Genomic DNA, 19,649 nt, shown 5'->3' with positions numbered 1-19,649 from the left:
TATCAGACCAGAACTAGCCTCTTTATCGTCTTTCGTTTATCAGTAACACAAAATTTTTGTATATTGTAGCCTGAAATATAATTTTGATCTAATATTTTTTTAATAGAAATGTTCTAGATTTACAATAAAATTACACTAAAAGTGAACAAAATCATGCAAATATCCCGTGTTCACACGAAATTTTAAACCTCGATAACTCCTCGAAAATTACAAAAATCAAAAAAAATCTTTTTAATTTTGACATCTGCGCTGGACGAGCTTTTTAATGATACCACTATCATTTCTCTACGATGAATATATCGATCGGCCAAAATTGACTGAACAAAAAAACCCATTTGAGTATATAGCTCCTCCCCCCACAAGTGGGGTCGGAACAAATATACGTATTAAGCAAAAGTTGTACTCAAATCCTGTTCAGAAGGGCAAAAGACAATCAAAAGCCACTTTTTCTGCGACAAATGTTAATGAGCAAGAAAGACGGCTTCGAAAAAGCTTTCATCATTTTTTTTGTGCAAAATTCAAGGCTAAACGATTGTATATAATTTTATGATTACCAGCATATTCTCGCATGGTGCAAAAATAGTATTTTTCAAAAATATGGGAGAATAGGTGAAGCTTAAAGTATACATGTTAAACTGTTCGTATCGAATTAAATCTTTGAAAATACATTGAGGTATTGCTCTGTACTATTTTATGACTGACCTGAGCATGAAGAGTGAGACAGGACAGTTGCCGTTGTTAATGAGACGCACAGATTTGGTCACGATATCTCCTAAGATCACGAAGCCGAAGTCCAACTCGTAACCAGGCAACACAATACTAAACAAAGTACAAATCAATTTCTCAGTTACGGCCACCTTACTATTAAATTGAAAAATCCGAAAAAAAAACAAATATCGCAACATTTCGTTCCGACCAGACTGCCAAAAAAAAACAAAATGATTCTGTCTCATATGCTGGGAAGTCTCCACTGAAGTTGTCTAACATGAATTTTTTCTATACGATGACCTCAAATAAATTTCAATTAGTATGAGTTCTCATTTGACCTTGACAACTCCAATTAAAGTTGGTAAGTATTTCATTCTGAGAGTGAGGAACCATTATGAATCAAATTATTGATGTCAATGAAAAAAAAACTCACTCCACTAAGAATTGAATACGATTACTGGCAAAAAAAGTCAAACAAGCTGCACGAATAAAAGAAAAACATAAGAACGGGTTCCGAAATAAAAAAAAAAACTAAAAATTCCCAAGCTTAAAAACCTATCTATCAAGAAAGCCACTAAATTTGTCTTTTGACTCAAAAATAAACGAGATGCTAACGAGAAAGTACAAGAAAGAAGAGAACTGGAATGAAGAAGGCAGAGCAAACACTATTTATTTAGAAAGTTTGCTGAATACATCTTCACTGTCAAAAACGGCTGGTAAAACAGTCAGGTTAAAAAAATTGAAAAATAACAGAACTTGTGGCAAGCCCAAAAAATTAGCTTCATCAAATTACACAAAAGAAAAGAAACTGAAGAAATGGGTGATATTGCTAAAAATTATTTGAGAACTTTTGAGTATAGTTCCTGGGAAACAAAAAGCTACCAATTCGAAACATCAAAAAGGCAAACGAAGCTATTAGAAAGTACTTAAGCACTCCAGACAAAACAGAAACAATAGGCACATCAAGAATTGAAAGAAAGAAGAGCGAATTGAATTTATTGCAATTTAATGAGGATAATATTTCTACAATCAGAAGCTACCAAAATGACAAGAAGAGAAAAACAAATGGAACTGAAAAAAATGCTTGTTCTCCGAATACCTGGCAAAAAACGCAAAAACTTACTTAAGACTTCTACAATTATTTGAATTTTACCAAATAGCTTTGGTGTTATTATCCTCAAAATAATTAAACATTGACATGCCACCAAAAAAAACAAAAATTACAGGTTTAATTACCTGGCAATGATTTTTAAAAAATATGTTCGGAAAAAATGAATTTATGGCGTCGAAAGAACTTGACGGAGATCTAAGTATAGATGTAAACTTGCCGCCAGTGAAAAAAGAATTCGCTCTCAAAAGCAGAGATTCTGTTCAAAAACAATTTTCTCACGCTTATTTGAAAGCATTCTGGAAAAATAAAAGCAACCAAAGTAGTCAATTTCAGTACATTTTAAGAAAAAGCCTTACATCCTTAAAGAGATAATTGATTTCGGTAATTATGTCTGTAATTGATATTAAATAGTTTAGAAAAAAATGTCTGTAACCGATCTACTCTAACCTACTTAAAAGATGTTCAGCGAGAGTGCGATAACTTTATTTAAAACTGCGGCTTCCCACGAAATAAAGCAAAAGTCATCTCGATTGATCAAAAAGTATTTCGAGACGCGAATAAAACAAACTCACGCCAATAAGTAAAATCACCTTAAGTTTATCAAAACAACGAGGCTCGCTTATGTGGTAAGATACAAAATCTTCTGCCTGGTTATCCACAATCGTGAATCAATTGTCTAAAAATTGAAGCACAGTTATGCTGCATTTAAAGATGTAGTTCACACTTTAAAATTTAAACCTTAATAGATTCTTTAAAAAAGGCAGACGCCCATACAAAGAGGGGTTCGCGCCTATGAAATCATTTTCTATTTAAGTAGTTCATTCTATTTAACTCAAACAAACTAACTGACCGACAAAAATCAACTCTTAAAACATAATTTTATCAAGTGAAAAACCGATTTTACGAGAAAAAAATGGATATACAAAAACCAACAATTATTCCGTTTTCACATTGTATCTCAAGCAGCAAAATCTTCTAAGTAAAAACTAAAACTGACCTCTCTTCAATTTTCATTAGATATTAAACTCTCAGCTTAGACTTCTAAGTTAGTGCAGAAAGTAAAAAATTACATTTGACTTTTAAATCTAAATTGAGAAGGCGAAATCAGATTAAACTCAAACAGAGGTTACCAAGACAAAGAACCGGGAGGTAGGTCACGATTAAAATAAGCCATCTTTGCCCATAATGCTCATCGAAAGATTGTTATGCCAAACTGGTTATCATCTCACATAAGCACAAAAATTTGGAAAAAAAACAGAAAAATCCTGAATAAAACTCCAATTACTAATGTTCGAAAAACAAAAAATCGATCTCACAGTGAACTTTGAAAACTCAATACACTGAATACAAATTAACCAGATTGAGTTTGAGGCAGTAACGTCATCTTTCTAGTGACATTAGTGTACAAGTCGACAAAACAATAATGAAGTGCAAAATACTTTTCAGCAGTTATTATTTTTAAGGGAAAACTTAAAAACGATTCTGTCTCAAAAGGACACATTCAGAAGTTTTAATCAAGTTTCTTCGGAGAACCAGTCAGACTTTTTAGCATTCAGAATAAATAAAATGTTCAACTGTAAACTACCAAATACAACCAAAAAACCAAATGAGTGAAAAACCAATTAAAGACAAAATACAAAAATTCTCCTAATTTTTTCAACCAAACTTAATTGCTGCAATTGCAGATCTAAGATAAGCTATCAAATGAAAATGAAACTTAGTTCTAGATATATCTCGTTATTGACTTTTAAGGATTATAAAAATTAGAGCGAAGGGCAAAAGAACAAAACAAAAAAAAAACGGCCAGAACTCAATATTTCTTTACCTTTTTTGACAAAATTATGCGTTCAGTCATCAAATCTATAAAATGTGAGCTCCATCCAATCAAATGCATCCATTTTGCCTATACTGAATTCATTGAGAGCTTTCATTAATCAGACTAAAACAAAATTACAGAAAAGAACAAAATTTTAACTAAAACAAATAGTAACAAAGTATTCAATACCAGAAGATATTAAAAAATACACATTATGTAAAATAATATGAAATCATTAGAACTTCTACGAGACCCCTCAGTATTGCCGCTTACGATCAATGTAGTAAAAGAACAAAAAATGGACAAAAGCGACAGAAAAAAATGGACAGACATGTATACAAAAGGTGGTCAAAACCAGTGAGATCTATATTCATTATCTCACTAGAACGAGTAATAGAGCATATGGTACCAGAGAGATAAGATCTATTCAAATGCTTTTTTGCATTAATTGAACAGAAAATTTTATCAAACAACCAACTAATTCTACTAAAGAACGAAAAATGAGATACACAAATCAACTTTTATCCCGTTTTCAAAAAAGTTAAACTGTAAAATCTCTCAAGTCACAACTTCATTTTTATTCAACTTACTTTGCCTCTAATTAATTCTGATTGGACTCTAACAGCTTAACAGAGATTTGTAAGAGGTCCCACAAGCTAAATATTAACCAGTTAGGTAATGAGTCAGGTATGTCAGGATTGTCTGTAAGACGATTGCTCTAAAAAATAGGTATTGAGTCGTGTAACCTCTCATAACCGAAAAAAAAAAGAAAAATCCTCAACAAAAACCCCAATTTCTTAAATTTGGCGTTAAAATTTGAAAAAAAAAACAAATACAACCTAAAAAAAATTCTCAAAAATGATTAACTATCAATTAAAAAGACAGATTATTTTCAGACATGAATGATTCATGACTTATGAAGACTTTAGAAAGCGAGATTGTAGGGCAAGACAACAAAAAAAACAACAAAAACGGTCAGAACACAAAATTAAAACATTTTATTTAACTTAGTGTCCAATCAATAAAATCCCTAGCAATGAACTCAAGCCACTTTCAGGCTTCCCTCATTTCAGTATTGAAATCAATAAGACCTTTCATTCCTCAGACTGTTGCAAAACTATAGAAAAACCTATGATTTCAAATTAATCCAAACCATAAACAAAAAGTGAGAACAATTACAACTAGTTGGAGCTTCAATGAGACCCGACAGCATTGGTACTCAATAACAAAACGACACAGAGAAAATTGGAGAACATTTACAAACAACTTCCCCCACTAAAAAGTATATTCACCATAAAAACCGATGCATCGCAATTGGTATAATTCAATAGAAAATCGGGAGCAAAACGAAAGCAGAATTGAAATGGCCGCACAAAACAACAGCAGAAGGTAGCTCTAAAATCTAGATCCACAAGCAAATCTGTTTTTTCTAGAAACCACGATGAGAGAAAAAGCTTCAATATCGCTTCAGGGTTACTAAACCTCGTAAATAATAAAAATTAGTAATATTTTTGGGTCGAAATTTAATACGGACAAATTCAACGTTAAAAAATGAAATTTTTGTTCACAAAAAAATTCGAACCTCAATAACAAATGAAAACACGAAAAAATTTTACGCTCGACGCTTGACGGTGTTTCTAGTGATACCGATCACAACTCTCTACGATAAATAAATCGATCGGCCAAAAACGACTGAACGAAAATCCCAGATGAGGACTGAACTGAACGAAACAACTGGTGTCGGAACAAAAAATGCATACACGAAAAATAAAAAGAAATACAAAAAGATCTTATATTCTCAGATAGTAACAAAAAGTGACAACAAAACAGGAAATAGCTCGATAAATTCTGAAATCCAATTCAAAAAATGTGAATGAAAATTAAAAACAAAAATACTTGTGTTCACATTTTAATTTTTCTGGGATCTGAGTTTGCGTATAGTAGGGGTGAAAACGAATATCAGTTTTGTTCATTTTCACCCACTTTATGTAGCCAAAGCAATTATTTACGTCATTAGTTCCGCATACATATGTTATCAATTCTTACAAAAAAAGTCACGCGACAATTTTTTTGAGTAGTAAATTATTTGTCACTGTGCACTGTCCCGACCAATTACTTGAGCGATAGTTCAGCTGTTACTGTCTCTGTTATTTCAACTCACTTTCATAGAGAGTAACCAACGAAAATTCGTTTGCTTAAAACAGGTCATAGGCATAGATCTTTTCGCCTTCAATTTGTTTCCCTATCAGATTGAACTGGTATACATAAAGAGATAATGTATTGTTTGATCTGTAGCAAACCCAGTCCACTTTGATACCGAAAAATAAAGAATCACAAAAAATAGCTATAGACAGAAACTGTAATGAAACTGTACTGATGTTACTGTCTTCATAAGCACCATTGCCTCCCTGTCAAACGCTTCATAGAAAAATGACCTCGGAGGATAACAGAAAGTCCAGCTGGCACAAAAAAAACAAATAGAGATCAAAAAATGACCGGCCAAAAATTCTTAAAAACGTATCAGATTTCTTGGTGCTAAAACCCTAAAAACCCTTTTAGTACATTTAAAACTTGCAAAATGACCCACTTGCAATGGAAAAAAGCTAGAAAATGACAAACAGTAAAAACAAGAGAAGAATTGCAAAAAGTTTGTTAGGTTTTGATTTCATAGCATTTTAAACATACTTTGCACGTAGTCCACTGCAATCACTAATTCAGAAACTCTATTACTTAATACGATTACGCGGTCTAAGCTTATCCCGCTTGAGAAACTCAGTCATCGAAAAAAATGAACGCAACAAAAAACATAGCCGGAAGAATTCCGGAAGCGACTCGAAGCACCAAAACTTCACAAACAGCTGAAGCCATTACCTTTTGTATTAAACCATTAACTCATTACCTCCGCGGGTCTGATCTAAAGATCGTTGAAATTTAAACCACTGTCACCAAGAGAAAGAAAATGCAGCAAAATTTTATTATTGAAAACGTTTGGTAACGTTAAAAAAGTCTGAAATTTTTTGGATGGTCAAAAAACTGATAGCCTGACAAAGCTGACAGGGCCATCAATTGCCCTCAGATAATTAATGATTCTAATCTCAAAAAGATCGCGAAAGCAAACGGCAGATAAAAACTTTTCAAAAAAGACAGGAAAGTCAAAATTATTCAAAAAAGAGTGCTCAAACTTAAGAATCAGAGAACCACTACAATTAAATTTCTAATCACGGCAATTAAGACAAAAATAATACATGATTCTTCCTTGTTGTATATATGCTAGACAACATGATTTCATACTAATTCAACAATTAAATTAATCATAGAAAAACAAAAGCAACAGAATAATATTCAAAGGCAAACAATCGTCTAAAAACAATACCAAGCCCGGAATAAAATTGCAATGAATAGTAAAAAGTTGAAATGTTGGAAAAGACTTTCTAGCAAACTTCCAGTACTGTCTTATTTTGAATTAAATCAATTGCAAACCGAAGAAACCAAGATCTAAGAAAAAGCTGAATTCATTCATAGTTTAACAACCGGAAAAATCAATATAACGAATACAAAAGTAGGTGCCAGGACAAAACTAGAAAGATACAAACGAGAATGTGAAGAATATGGACACAATGTTAGGAACACAAAGACCAAAAAGACTTGGTAACATTGGTAAAAAAAGACCAATTCTTGATTTTTGAAAGTTAAAAATCAAATTTAAAAAAATCAAGAAAAACGAGTACATTTCATTGATCAGCATTCGAGACATAGAAAAGACAACGAGTCATTCGAGACAAAAATCCAACTTGCTGAACAGAATAAAACAAGAAAAAGCAGAATTCAGACACACGAAACAATGAAACATTTTGCAAAAAAGTGGTCAAAAAATATTTAAGACTGCATTTATGAAAAAAATTATCTGTTTTTTCAAAAACTTAACACCAAAAAACGATTGAATTTTTATTGAAACGAAATTAAAGTCCCTCATGTTCCCCATAATACTATTTCTAGTAATTAAAAGCAAAATACAAACAAAAAACTGAAAAAAAATTTGCAAAAAACAACGAAAATCGGATTAGCAAATGTACAATTTTATGAAACAAAATTACATCGAGTTAGAAAGAGGCACTGAGTATATGAATTATCAAAAATAAGTTGTCATATTAACTGAATTGTGACAAAAAACAGATAAAAGATCCAAAAATGAAGAGATTAATAGAAAAAAAAGCCAAAAATTAACTAAAAAATCAAGAAATATGTGCCAATTTCGCATTTGAAACGCAATTTCAGGCTATGCAAAATACTGTGCTATCAATTTCCGGGGTTTACATTTCAACATAGCATCGATTAAAAATTATTTCTACAAAAAAACCAAATTACAAGCAAAAAAACTAGGCCACTTAGACGAAAAAACGGCTAAAAACGGTTATCTATATGTGCCAGTCAGTCAAAAACTACTTTTCAATGTCAAAAAGTCATTCACTAAACGCAGCGCATGATCAAAAAACTTCTCTCGCTCAGAAAAAATTAGTTCACACTGCAATTTTACTCGCTTTCGCTTTTAGGTCAAAACATCGTCTGAACGAATAGTACTTCCGGTAAAAAAAAAAAAACCTTAAGAAAACCAATACTCCTCTTCGAGTCGTAAAAAGACAGAGCACCAACGATTGTGTAAATCCAATGAAGGCCAAAACGAGCTCCACTCAGCTGTCGGCATAGCAGTTATTAAAATGCGAGATTTGGACCTCTCAAGCAATTCCATAAAACTATGCGACTGAATCATATTATAAATTAAATTGAATGTTGAAACAAATAGAACCTCATGAACTTGGGCTTAGACGACTTGGGGTACACTGTGGGTAGTTGTGCTGTGTGGTTCATCAGAATCAGTCTCTCCATTTCCATAAGAATCTCTAACTGAGACGGCTTTTGCTGAAACACGAAAAAGTTGCAAGGGGGTCTAAGAAGGCGCAATTACTCTCAAAATTGATCAGAACCATACCCGCTACTGTGCTACACCAAAACACCATTCAGTCGTAAGCTCTCAAATTTCATAACATCTTATTTAGACACCTACCAGAAGCCTATGTTTATTATCGCTGTTTAAAAAAAAGAAAGAAGAAAGAGAGTTAATTCCTCCTTCAAAGTTAAAATAAAAATTGTATGTGAGAAGTAAAAATTGTATTTTCCATAAAAACAAACATGGTGAGGACGGACAAGTAGACGGAGTTAAGTGACCACTTAAAATTAGTGACCATAATTCATACAAAAGCATAGTCGTGAACATAACTTATTTCAAAAAAGTAATTTATTAAGCAATTTGCAGATAAGTTCTCACATGCGTTCAATACAATTAATCTGACTACTTGTAACGCTTTATCCAATTAGAGACCGAAAATATATTTCATGAAAAGCGTATTGTTTAGCAAGTAAGTAAAACTCAATGAAGGATAAAAAGTGCTTATGAATTGTGCAGTAGTGCTTTTATGAATGTTCGCTGGCAAAATTTAGTCGATTAGCATTAAAGAATAGCAAGCATCTATATGTGACTGATTGCCTTTGATTCTTTGTTTTGAAAGCTGGTTCTTCAAGGAAAAAAAGAAAGGACCTTCGAGTGCACCGATCTGATAACTTACACTTAAATAACGAATTAAGAGAATTTTCACTGTCAATTGTTTAAGAAGCAGCAAATATATGTGCAATACAATAACCGTAAAACACATGTTCAAAACGAAAAAACGTCAGGGGAACTGCATTTTTCTAAGGTACAGTAACTTTCAAAATTTTTTTGTAAACTGTAATAAAAAAGCCAAAGATAAGAACTACTTAAAGATTGATTGGATCGATAATATTCATGTAGTAGAGTAGTAATAGTTAAGCAAGAGTGGTGGGGGGGGGGGGGGTAAAAGGAAGTACCTATGTATTAAGATTAGGTATAGCCCATTTTCGCTCAAATTCCAAGGAAGTACCTCACAGCATGATACCCAAGCTGTTCACACGAGGGGGATTAGCAAGTTAATCCCTTAATATTAAATTAGGTCATTTACTCATTCCCAAATTGCACTTTAATAATGTAAATTTTCAAAGACGTACCTCACAGCAGGACTCCCAAGCTGTTATCTCAAAGGGGATTAGTTAGGTAATGTTTTAATATTAAATTAGATAGGGTGACTCATTTACACTACGTACGGTTTACGTGATTTCCAAAGATGTACCTCACAGCATGATACTCAAGCTGTTCACACGAAAGGGATTAGCAAAATAGTGCCTTAACATCGAATCAGTAAGGTCACTGACCCCCTAACATATTAAACTTTTATAATGTAAATTTTCAAAAGTGTACCTCACAGCATGATCCCCAAGCTGTTCACACGAGGGGGATTAGCAAGATAGTGCTTTAACAACAAATCAGTAAGGTCATTGCCCCCTACCATATTCAACTTAAATAATGTAAATTTTCAAAAGTGTACCTCACAGCATGATACCCACGCTGTTCACACAAAGGGGATTAGCAAGATAGTGACTTCATAACAAATTAATAAGGTCATCGACCCCCTACCAAATTACATTTTAAGAATGTAAATTTCCAAAGATGTACCTCCCACATGATACCCAAGCTGTTCACACAAAGGGGATTAGCAAGGTAATGTTTTAATTTTAAATTAGATAGGATGACTCATTTACATTTACGTACGGCTTAGGTGATTTTCAAAAATGTACCTCAGAGCATGACACCCAAGCTGTTCACATGAAAAGGATTAGCAAGATAGTGCCTTAACAACAAATCAGTAAGGTTATTGACCCCCAACCATATTACACTTTATTAATGTCAATTTCCAAAGACGTACCTCACAGCATGACACCCAAGCTGTTCACAGGAAAGGGATTAGCATAAATCATTTTCTACACAACTGTCATTGTCTTTAAAAAATGTTTTATAAGATCTCATTGGCTACGAAGTTTTTTGTTCCCTATTGTTCTTGTTTATACTTAAGTTTCATTGGCTCCACATTTCGAGGTTTTTTTAGATGTTTCAATCATTTGTTTCTTTCCCCTTATTTTATTCAGTTACCCTTATTCATCCAGAGTTTCTTATTTGTTGATTCCAGATTTCATATTTTGCTCAATTCACCAAAAGTGACTACCAAAATTAGCAATTCTATTTACAGTAAATCTAATTCAAAATTCTAGACTGCTAATCATTTTTTAATAATCTAACCTAGAAAAAGAATGTCTCTCGTTGTGTTTGATATTGAGTGCTTGGAGGGGCAAATTGTTAAGGAGTTGGGTGTTTTCAAGGACGGAATTGTATTAGGATACAGTTTCCTCCCACCCAAAGACTACAAACCTACTTTTCAAGCAAAGTGGAACACTAAAAATTTACATGGGATTAATTGGAACAGTGGAAAACTGGAATATACTGAGTTGTCATCAATCATTCACCAACATTGTTCACCTACAACTGAATACTTTGCAAAGGGGTTGGAGAAGTGTAATCTCCTCTTAAAATACTTGTGTAAAGATGTGGAGAATCTAGATGATCTTGGTTGTCCAAAAGTTTCCAAACTTCTCAACAACTTGGATACTGACTGGGATTGTAGCAACTATCCGTATCGACACCAAAAAACCTTTCACTGTGCAGAGAAGAAAGCTTATGCATACGGAATTTGGACTCTTGATTTTTTTGATAATGTATTATATTTGTGATTTCTAATTGTATTTGTGATCGTTTTGTAATTAAATGTTTTTGTTTTACTACTTTTTAAATCAGAGAAAAGTCGCATTCGAAGATCATTTGCTGAGTACAGATTACATGATTAGATAAAAATGCCAGAAATGCACGTTTCAAAATAATAATAGATACGTCTTCTTAAATTGGGAAACAAAAAAAACTAAGTTTAAAAAGACGCTTTTTTCATTGTCAGTTTTTTAAATTTTTTAATGTAAAATTTTAATTATTGTTCTTGTTTATACTTAAGTTTCAGTGGCTCCATATTTCGAGGCTTTTTACGATATGTCAATCATTTGTTTCTTTCCCCTTACTTTATTCAGCTCCCCTTTGATAATGTCAATTTGCAAAGACGTACCTCACAGCTTGATACCCACGCTGTTCACACGGATTGGACCAGCAAGATAATCCCTCAATAACAAATTAGGTAGGTCATTGACCCCTTCCCACATTACACTTTACTAATGTCAATTTCCCAAGACGTACTTCACAGCAGGATGCCTAAGCTATTTACACGAAGGGGATTAGCAAGATAGAGACTTAACAGCAAATTAGTTAGGTCATTCACGTTTTCTCATATTACATTTTACAAATGTCAATTAACAAAGACGTACCTCACCGCATGATGTCCAAACTGTTCACACGAAATGGATTAGCAAGATAATCTCTCAATCACACATTTCAATTCTTAAGGGAAGAAAGACACACCTATCCTCATAAATACACATTTATTGGCAACAAACACTCAATTCTTGACACGAAACATCCAATTATTGCCAAAAATAGCTAAATGTTGAAAAAAATACCAAATTCGTAGCAAAAGAACCAATTCTAGCCCGAAAATAACCGTTTCTAGTCCAGAAATACTCCATTTTAAGCAAAAATTACACAATTCTTATGTTAACAAAAATTCGTAGTTCCTGCCAAAAAAACGCAGGTCTAGCAAAACTGCGCAGTAATTGCCAAACGAACACTCAAATCTTACCGAAAAATACCGATTTTTATCACAAAGTGGAGATATCTTGTCAAAGAACAACCAAACTCCACCCAATCTGTTAGAATTTTTAAAAAATACCCAAATAGAAAACGAAATAACAAAAATTCATCAAATATTTATCCAAAACATATCATAAATTAGACAATCTTGCCATCATCTGTATTTATCAAATTTCTTCCCGACAATCCAATTATTTAGTGACCTGACAAACATCAACTTTAGACATCGTCTTTTGTGATGATGAATCTTCTCCGCTGATTGATATAGACCTTATGAGCACAAACTTGTCACGAATTATTTACTGTCGTCTAAAATTAGTCATAAAATGCATCAGTTTAATCATAGTAGTTCAACAATTACGTCCTACTATCTTCAAAATTACGAACAATTAGGTGATCTCATCCATGTAGGTGGGTCACTGACCTCTTTGAGAAAAAGTTTAGTTCAACTACTTCGTATGATTGCCACAATTGCGGATATCCAGGCATTGTGTGGGCTCATTGAACTAATGTGAACAAAATATAATCCACACTAACGGCAATATGATTTTTCATACTTTATCAAAGCATGCAGAGCTCACGTGATATAAGTCTTACTCATAGTATCGTAATAATTACGTCACTATTGCGTCATAATGATTTCAGTTTTTTTTGTCATACTGTATAAACAAAAGTCCAATTCATTGTGCTTCTTTTTTCCTTCTGTTCAACAGCTCAACAAAAGCTAGCTTTCATTCTTATCTTGAGACAATTTCTTGCTCCTTCTGTTGCAAAACCAAGTTATCATTTATAAACCCTTAGGTGAATATTCGTCATCTCCAGGACCTCTTCCTATTTCCCATTCCACGTAAGTCATTTCTGTTATGAAATATGAAAACAAGCAAGAAAAAACAAACAAATGGCCATTTTTATCATCGTACTCATTCGCAAATAGCATATTAATTCTTCAGTGAGAAAGATTCACCAATACGGGTAATTTATCCTTAGCTTTAGTTTTTTTTAGTATTTCAACCGTCTTCAACCAAAAAAAGGCTGAAATAATGAACATCAAATCTGTGAAATTGAACGAAAATCTCAAAGCCCACATCTTCTTCCCCGATTTCAATGATGATGTTGCAATTATAAAGGAGAGAAAAACTTGTTACGGCTGGGTAGCTGATCCTCCATTCTCAATTCCGAGGCAGCTCCTGGTCTTCATTATTGCTATCGAGAATTTGCCTGAAGTCTCTGTTCCATACAAACAGACAACTGTAGACTTCTACAAAAACCGCATCGAAAACACAAATTTGCAAGTGTCAGACAACATGGAACTGAGCAGATCAGTCCGTGAGCAATTCTGTGATTATGAGTTGTCCTATAGACCAATGTATGAAAATCAACTGGGATTTTTGAGGAGAGAGAACTTAAATTTCTCTGGTGTGTGTCTGACGAGTATGACAATTTGCAGGAGCAGAAACCTCATCGAGATTGTGACGACTGGGAAAATGGGTCGTTGACAGAGAGTATCATTGCAAGTATAGAGGAAGAGAACGCAATTGAGCTCAAGTTTAGCAGCAAAAATTGCGACAAGGCAGTCCCCTTCTTGTATATTTCTACAGAAACTGGACAAGATACAACGAAAGAAGTACAGGGAGCATCCACTGTTGAAAATACTTCACTCAATTCTGCCGAAACCATCCTCAGTAAAGTACTCGATGAATGCGCAGATAACCAAGATCATATTTTTTCTCATGATGCAATTGAAGCAATATCTGAAAAAACTTCCCTCAAATGTGAGCAACCGGCGTATTGTACACAAAATACAGTCAAGAGAAGGGCTCCTGATGTCAATAACCCTGGGAGAGGGAAGTAGAAAGCCAGAAGTTGATCACAAGAAAGAAAAAATGTGTCCTCCATCGGGCAAATTGAGACGACATACTGAGTTACAAGGTAACTAGACTAGCAATCTGAGAAGTTATTCCTTTTGCAGATTATATTTGTTTGTATTTCCTGTATGATTTCATATCTGATACTAGTATTTTTAGTGACGACTGATTGACTGAATAATTTGAAATGTTCTGTTTTACACTTAGAAAAGCTGAAGCTCATGTATGCTTTTGAATTAATACTTTGATACTAATATTTAATTGAGTTTTAAAATGCATTTTCGAAAACAATTTTTATCATAAGTTCAATTTTGAATTTAAATATTTATCGAAAAAAGCTTGTTTTGTAATGTCTGCTTTTTTTCTCAAAAATGGGGGTTAGTAGTCGTTGCAGAGACTGTGAAGTTGATTGGAAATAGTTGGGATGCAAATGATATGGTTATCAGATAATGGACCGTAGTCGACTTACGAACATACGACCACAAAATATCTGTAAGGTTTTCATGTAGATAGATTTATTAACAACAGGTTTTCAAGTCCCTGAATGAGCTGAAAGACCAGATTTTTGAGGTAGCAATGAGCAAGACACGTATTGCACATAAAGCACCAATAATTGTTGGGTTCTTTATCCTCTTGTACGCCAGAATTACAATGTTGCAACTTAAAAACAATTTCTTATCCTCTTTCTGCGATACAAACAAATTCTTATGTTAACAAAAATTCGTAGTTCCTGCCAAAAAAACCCAGGTCTAGCAAAACTGCGCAGTAATTGCCAAACGAACACTCAAATCTTCCCGAAAAATACCGATTTTTATCACAAAGTGGAGATATCTTGTCAAAGAACAACCAAACTCCACCCAATCTGTTAGAATTTTTAAAAAATACCCAAATAGAAAACGAAATAACAAAAATTCATCAAATATTTATCCAAAACATATCATAAATTAGACAATCTTGCCATCATCTGTATTTATCAAATTTCTTCCCGACAATCCAATTATTTAGTGACCTGACAAACATCAACTTTAGACATCGTCTTTTGTGATGATGAATCTTCTCCGCTGATTGATATAGACTTTATGAGCACAAACTTGTCACGAATTATTTACTGTCGTCTAAAATTAGTCATAAAATGCATCAGTTTAATCATAGTAGTTCAACAATTACGTCCTAATATCTTCAAAATTACGAACAATTAGGTGATCTCATCCATGTAGGTGGGTCACTGACCTCTTTGAGAAAAAGTTTAGTTCAACTACTTCGTATGATTGCCACAATTGCGGATATCCAGGCATTGTGTGGGCTCATTGAACTAATGTGAACAAAATATAATCCACACTAACGGCAATATGATTTTTCATACTTTATCAAAGCATGCAGAGCTCACGTGATATAAGTCTTACTCATAGTATCGTAATAATTACGTCACTATTGCGTCATAATGATTTCAGTTTTTTTTGTCATACTGTATAAACAAAAGTCCAATTCATTGTGCTTCTTTTTTCCTTCTGTTCAACAGCTCAACAAAAGCTAGCTTTCATTCTTATCTTGAGACAATTTCTTGCTCCTTCTGTTGCAAAACCAAGTTATCATTTATAAACCCTTAGGTGAATATTCGTCATCTCCAGGACCTCTTCCTATTTCCCATTCCACGTAAGTCATTTCTGTTATGAAATATGAAAACAAGCAAGAAAAAACAAACAATGGCCATTTTTATCATCGTACTCATTCGCAAATAGCATATTAATTCTTCAGTGAGAAAGATTCACCAATACGGGTAATTTATCCTTAGCTTTAGTTTTTTTTAGTATTTCAACCGTCTTCAACCAAAAAAGGCTGAAATAATGAACATCAAATCTGTGAAATTGAACGAAAATCTCAAAGCCCACATCTTCTTCCCCGATTTCAATGATGATGTTGCAATTATAAAGGAGAGAAAAACTTGTTACGGCTGGGTAGCTGATCCTCCATTCTCAATTCCGAGGCAGCTCCTGGTCTTCATTATTGCTATCGAGAATTTGCCTGAAGTCTCTGTTCCATACAAACAGACAACTGTAGACTTCTACAAAAACCGCATCGAAAACACAAATTTGCAAGTGTCAGACAACATGGAACTGAGCAGATCAGTCCGTGAGCAATTCTGTGATTATGAGTTGTCCTATAGACCAATGTATGAAAATCAACTGGGATTTTTTGAGGAGAGAGAACTTAAATTTCTCTGGTGTGTGTCTGACGAGTATGACAATTTGCAGGAGCAGAAACCTCATCGAGATTGTGACGACTGGGAAAATGGGTCGTTGACAGAGAGTATCATTGCAAGTATAGAGGAAGAGAACGCAATTGAGCTCAAGTTTAGCAGCAAAAATTGCGACAAGGCAGTCCCCTTCTTGTATATTTCTACAGAAACTGGACAAGATACAACGAAAGAAGTACAGGGAGCATCCACTGTTGAAAATACTTCACTCAATTCTGCCGAAACCATCCTCAGTAAAGTACTCGATGAATGCGCAGATAACCAAGATCATATTTTTTCTCATGATGCAATTGAAGCAATATCTGAAAAAACTTCCCTCAAATGTGAGCAACCGGCGTATTGTACACAAAATACAGTCAAGAGAAGGGCTCCTGATGTCAATAACCCTGGGAGAGGGAAGTAGAAAGCCAGAAGTTGATCACAAGAAAGAAAAAATGTGTCCTCCATCGGGCAAATTGAGACGACATACTGAGTTACAAGGTAACTAGACTAGCAGTCTGAGAAGTTATTCCTTTTGCAGATTATATTTGTTTGTATTTCCTGTATGATTTCATATCTGATACTAGTATTTTTAGTGACGACTGATTGACTGAATAATTTGAAATGTTCTGTTTTACACTTAGAAAAGCTGAAGCTCATGTATGCTTTTGAATTAATACTTTGATACTAATATTTAATTGAGTTTTAAAATGCATTTTCGAAAACAATTTTTATCATAAGTTCAATTTTGAATTTAAATATTTATCGAAAAAAGCTTGTTTTGTAATGTCTGCTTTTTTTCTCAAAAATGGGGGTTAGTAGTCGTTGCAGAGACTGTGAAGTTGATTGGAAATAGTTGGGATGCAAATGATATGGTTATCAGATAATGGACCGTAGTCGACTTACGAACATACGACCACAAAATATCTGTAAGGTTTTCATGTAGATAGATTTATTAACAACAGGTTTTCAAGTCCCTGAATGAGCTGAAAGACCAGATTTTTGAGGTAGCAATGAGCAAGACACGTATTGCACATAAAGCACCAATAATTGTTGGGTTCTTTATCCTCTTGTACGCCAGAATTACAATGTTGCAACTTAAAAACAATTTCTTATCCTCTTTCTGCGATACAAACAAATATGAGTTGATTAAATGGATAATGAGTCTTTACTTGGCAGGTAGTGAGGAAAAATTTGACGAATTCAGTTGACCAGAAATACATCAAGTGGTACTGGATGATGCAAAGCGATTGCAGTAATAACTTCGCAGCAGACTCTAGCAACAGTTGTTTACCACGAATACTATACCATAATCATGGAACCTTTGATAAGAGATCACCTGGTTTTTGTAAAGAAGAATTTTCGGTTAAGAAATTTTAGATATCGATACATACATATCATTAAGTATAAAATTTACAAATTTTTTAAGTGGAAAACCATTTCTATTAGTTTTTTTATTGTTTTGAAAAAAAAATGTATTACTAAAGAAAAATCTTTTTAAAAATGTAATTTTTATAAGGTTTTTAACAAAAAAATGTAATTTTAGATGTTTTTTATCTATTTTTACAATTTTCAGTTTTTGAAGTTTTTTTCAAGTTAAATTTTCAATTCAATTGTTTTTTTTTTTTATTTAAAAAAAGTTGTTTTACTAAAATAATTTTTTTCAAAAATGACGTTTTTTACATAAGGTTTTTAACCAAAAATGTAAATTTTGTTATTTTTATTTTTCTATTTTTACATTTCTCAGTTTTGGATTTTTTTCATGTAAAATGTTCAATTTAATTGTTTTTTTTTAATTAAAAATGTTGTTTTACTAAAATATTTTTTTTTCAAAAATGTCGTTTTTTACATAAGGTTTTTAACCAAAAATGTAAATTCTGTTGTTTTTCATTCTTCTATTTTTACATTTTTTAGTTTTGGAAGTTTTTTTCTTGTAAAATTTTCAATTTATTTGTTTTTTTTATTTAAAAAAATGTTGTTTTACTAAAACAATTTTTTTTTCAAAAATGTCGTTTTTTACATAAGGTTTTTAACCAAAAATGTAAGTTTTGTTGTTTTTCATTTTTCTATTTTTACATTTTTCAGTTTTGGAAGTTTTTTTCTTGTAAAATTTTCAATTTAATTGTTTTTTTATTGAAAAAATGTTGTTTTACTAAAAAAATTTTTTTTCAAAAATGTCGTTTTTTACATCAGGTTTTTAACCAAAAACGTAAATTTTGTTGTTTTTCATTTTTCTATTTTTACATTTTTCAGTTCCAAAAATGTTGTTTTACTAAAATAATTTTTTTCAAAAATGTATTAAAAAATGTTGCTTTACTAAAATATTTTTTTTCAAAAATGTCGTTTTTTACATAAGGTTTTTAACCAAAAATTTAAAATTTGTTGTTTTTTCATTTTTCTACTTTTACATTTTTCAGTTTTGGAGTTTTTACACCCCCCAGCTCTGCTTAACTATTACTACTCTGCTTAACCAATGCCAGAAATGCACGTTTCAAAATTACTATTTTCTTTCATGTAAAATTTTCAATTTTTTTATTAAAAAATGTTGTTTTACTAAAACAATTTTTCTTTCAAAAATGCCGTTTTTTACATAAGGGGTTTAACCAAAAATGTATATTATGTTGTTTTTTTTTCTATTTTTCCATTTTTCAGCTTTTGAATTTTTTTCATTGTAAATGAAAAAACTTCAAAAAATTGAAAAATGGAAAAATAGAAAAATAAAAAAACAACATAATATACATTTTTGGTTAAACCCCTTATGTAAAAAAACGGCATTTTTGAAAGAAAAATTGTTTTAGTAAAACAACATTTTTTAATAAAAAAATTGAAAATTTTACATGGAAGAAAATAGTAATTTTGAAACGTGCATTTCTGGCATTAGTTAAGCAGAGTAGTAATAGTTAAGCAGAGCTGGGGGGTGTAAAAACTCCAAAACTGAAAAATGTAAAAGTAGAAAAATGAAAAAACAACAAATTTTAAATTTTTGGTTAAAAACCTTATGTAAAAAACGACGTTTTTGAAAAAAAATATTTTAGTAAAGCAACATTTTTTAATAAAAAACAATTAAATTGAAAATTTTACAAGAAAAAAAACTTCCAAAACTGAAAAATGTAATAATAGAAAAATGAAAAACAACAAAATTTACGTTTTTGGTTAAAAACCTGATGTAAAAAACGACATTTTTGAAAAAAAATTATTTTAGTAAA

The 19,649-nt window shown here is 32.3% G+C and overlaps 1 protein-coding gene across 8 annotated transcripts in view; it reads right to left on the bottom strand.

Moving 5' to 3' along the window:
• The window catches only part of LOC142337496 (hydrocephalus-inducing protein-like), a 389,940-nt gene that overhangs the window by 259,134 nt on the left and 111,157 nt on the right, over positions 1 to 19,649 (bottom strand). For all 8 annotated transcript variants that reach the window (XM_075386772.1, XM_075386789.1, XM_075386781.1 and 5 more), the window contains 2 exons: positions 8,440 to 8,552; positions 703 to 819 (listed from right to left, as the gene is read on the bottom strand). In XM_075386772.1, coding sequence (XP_075242887.1) covers positions 703 to 819; positions 8,440 to 8,552 — 230 coding nt within the window. The remainder of the gene's footprint in view (positions 1 to 702; positions 820 to 8,439; positions 8,553 to 19,649) is intronic.

The sequence above is a fragment of the Convolutriloba macropyga genome, chromosome 1, assembly GCF_964194025.1.
Source record: "Convolutriloba macropyga chromosome 1, txConMacr16.3, whole genome shotgun sequence".
Classification (NCBI taxonomy): Eukaryota; Metazoa; Xenacoelomorpha; order Acoela; family Convolutidae; genus Convolutriloba; species Convolutriloba macropyga.
The sequence above is the reverse complement of the archived record's forward strand: the minus strand, read 5'-3'. Positions and strand labels throughout refer to the sequence as shown.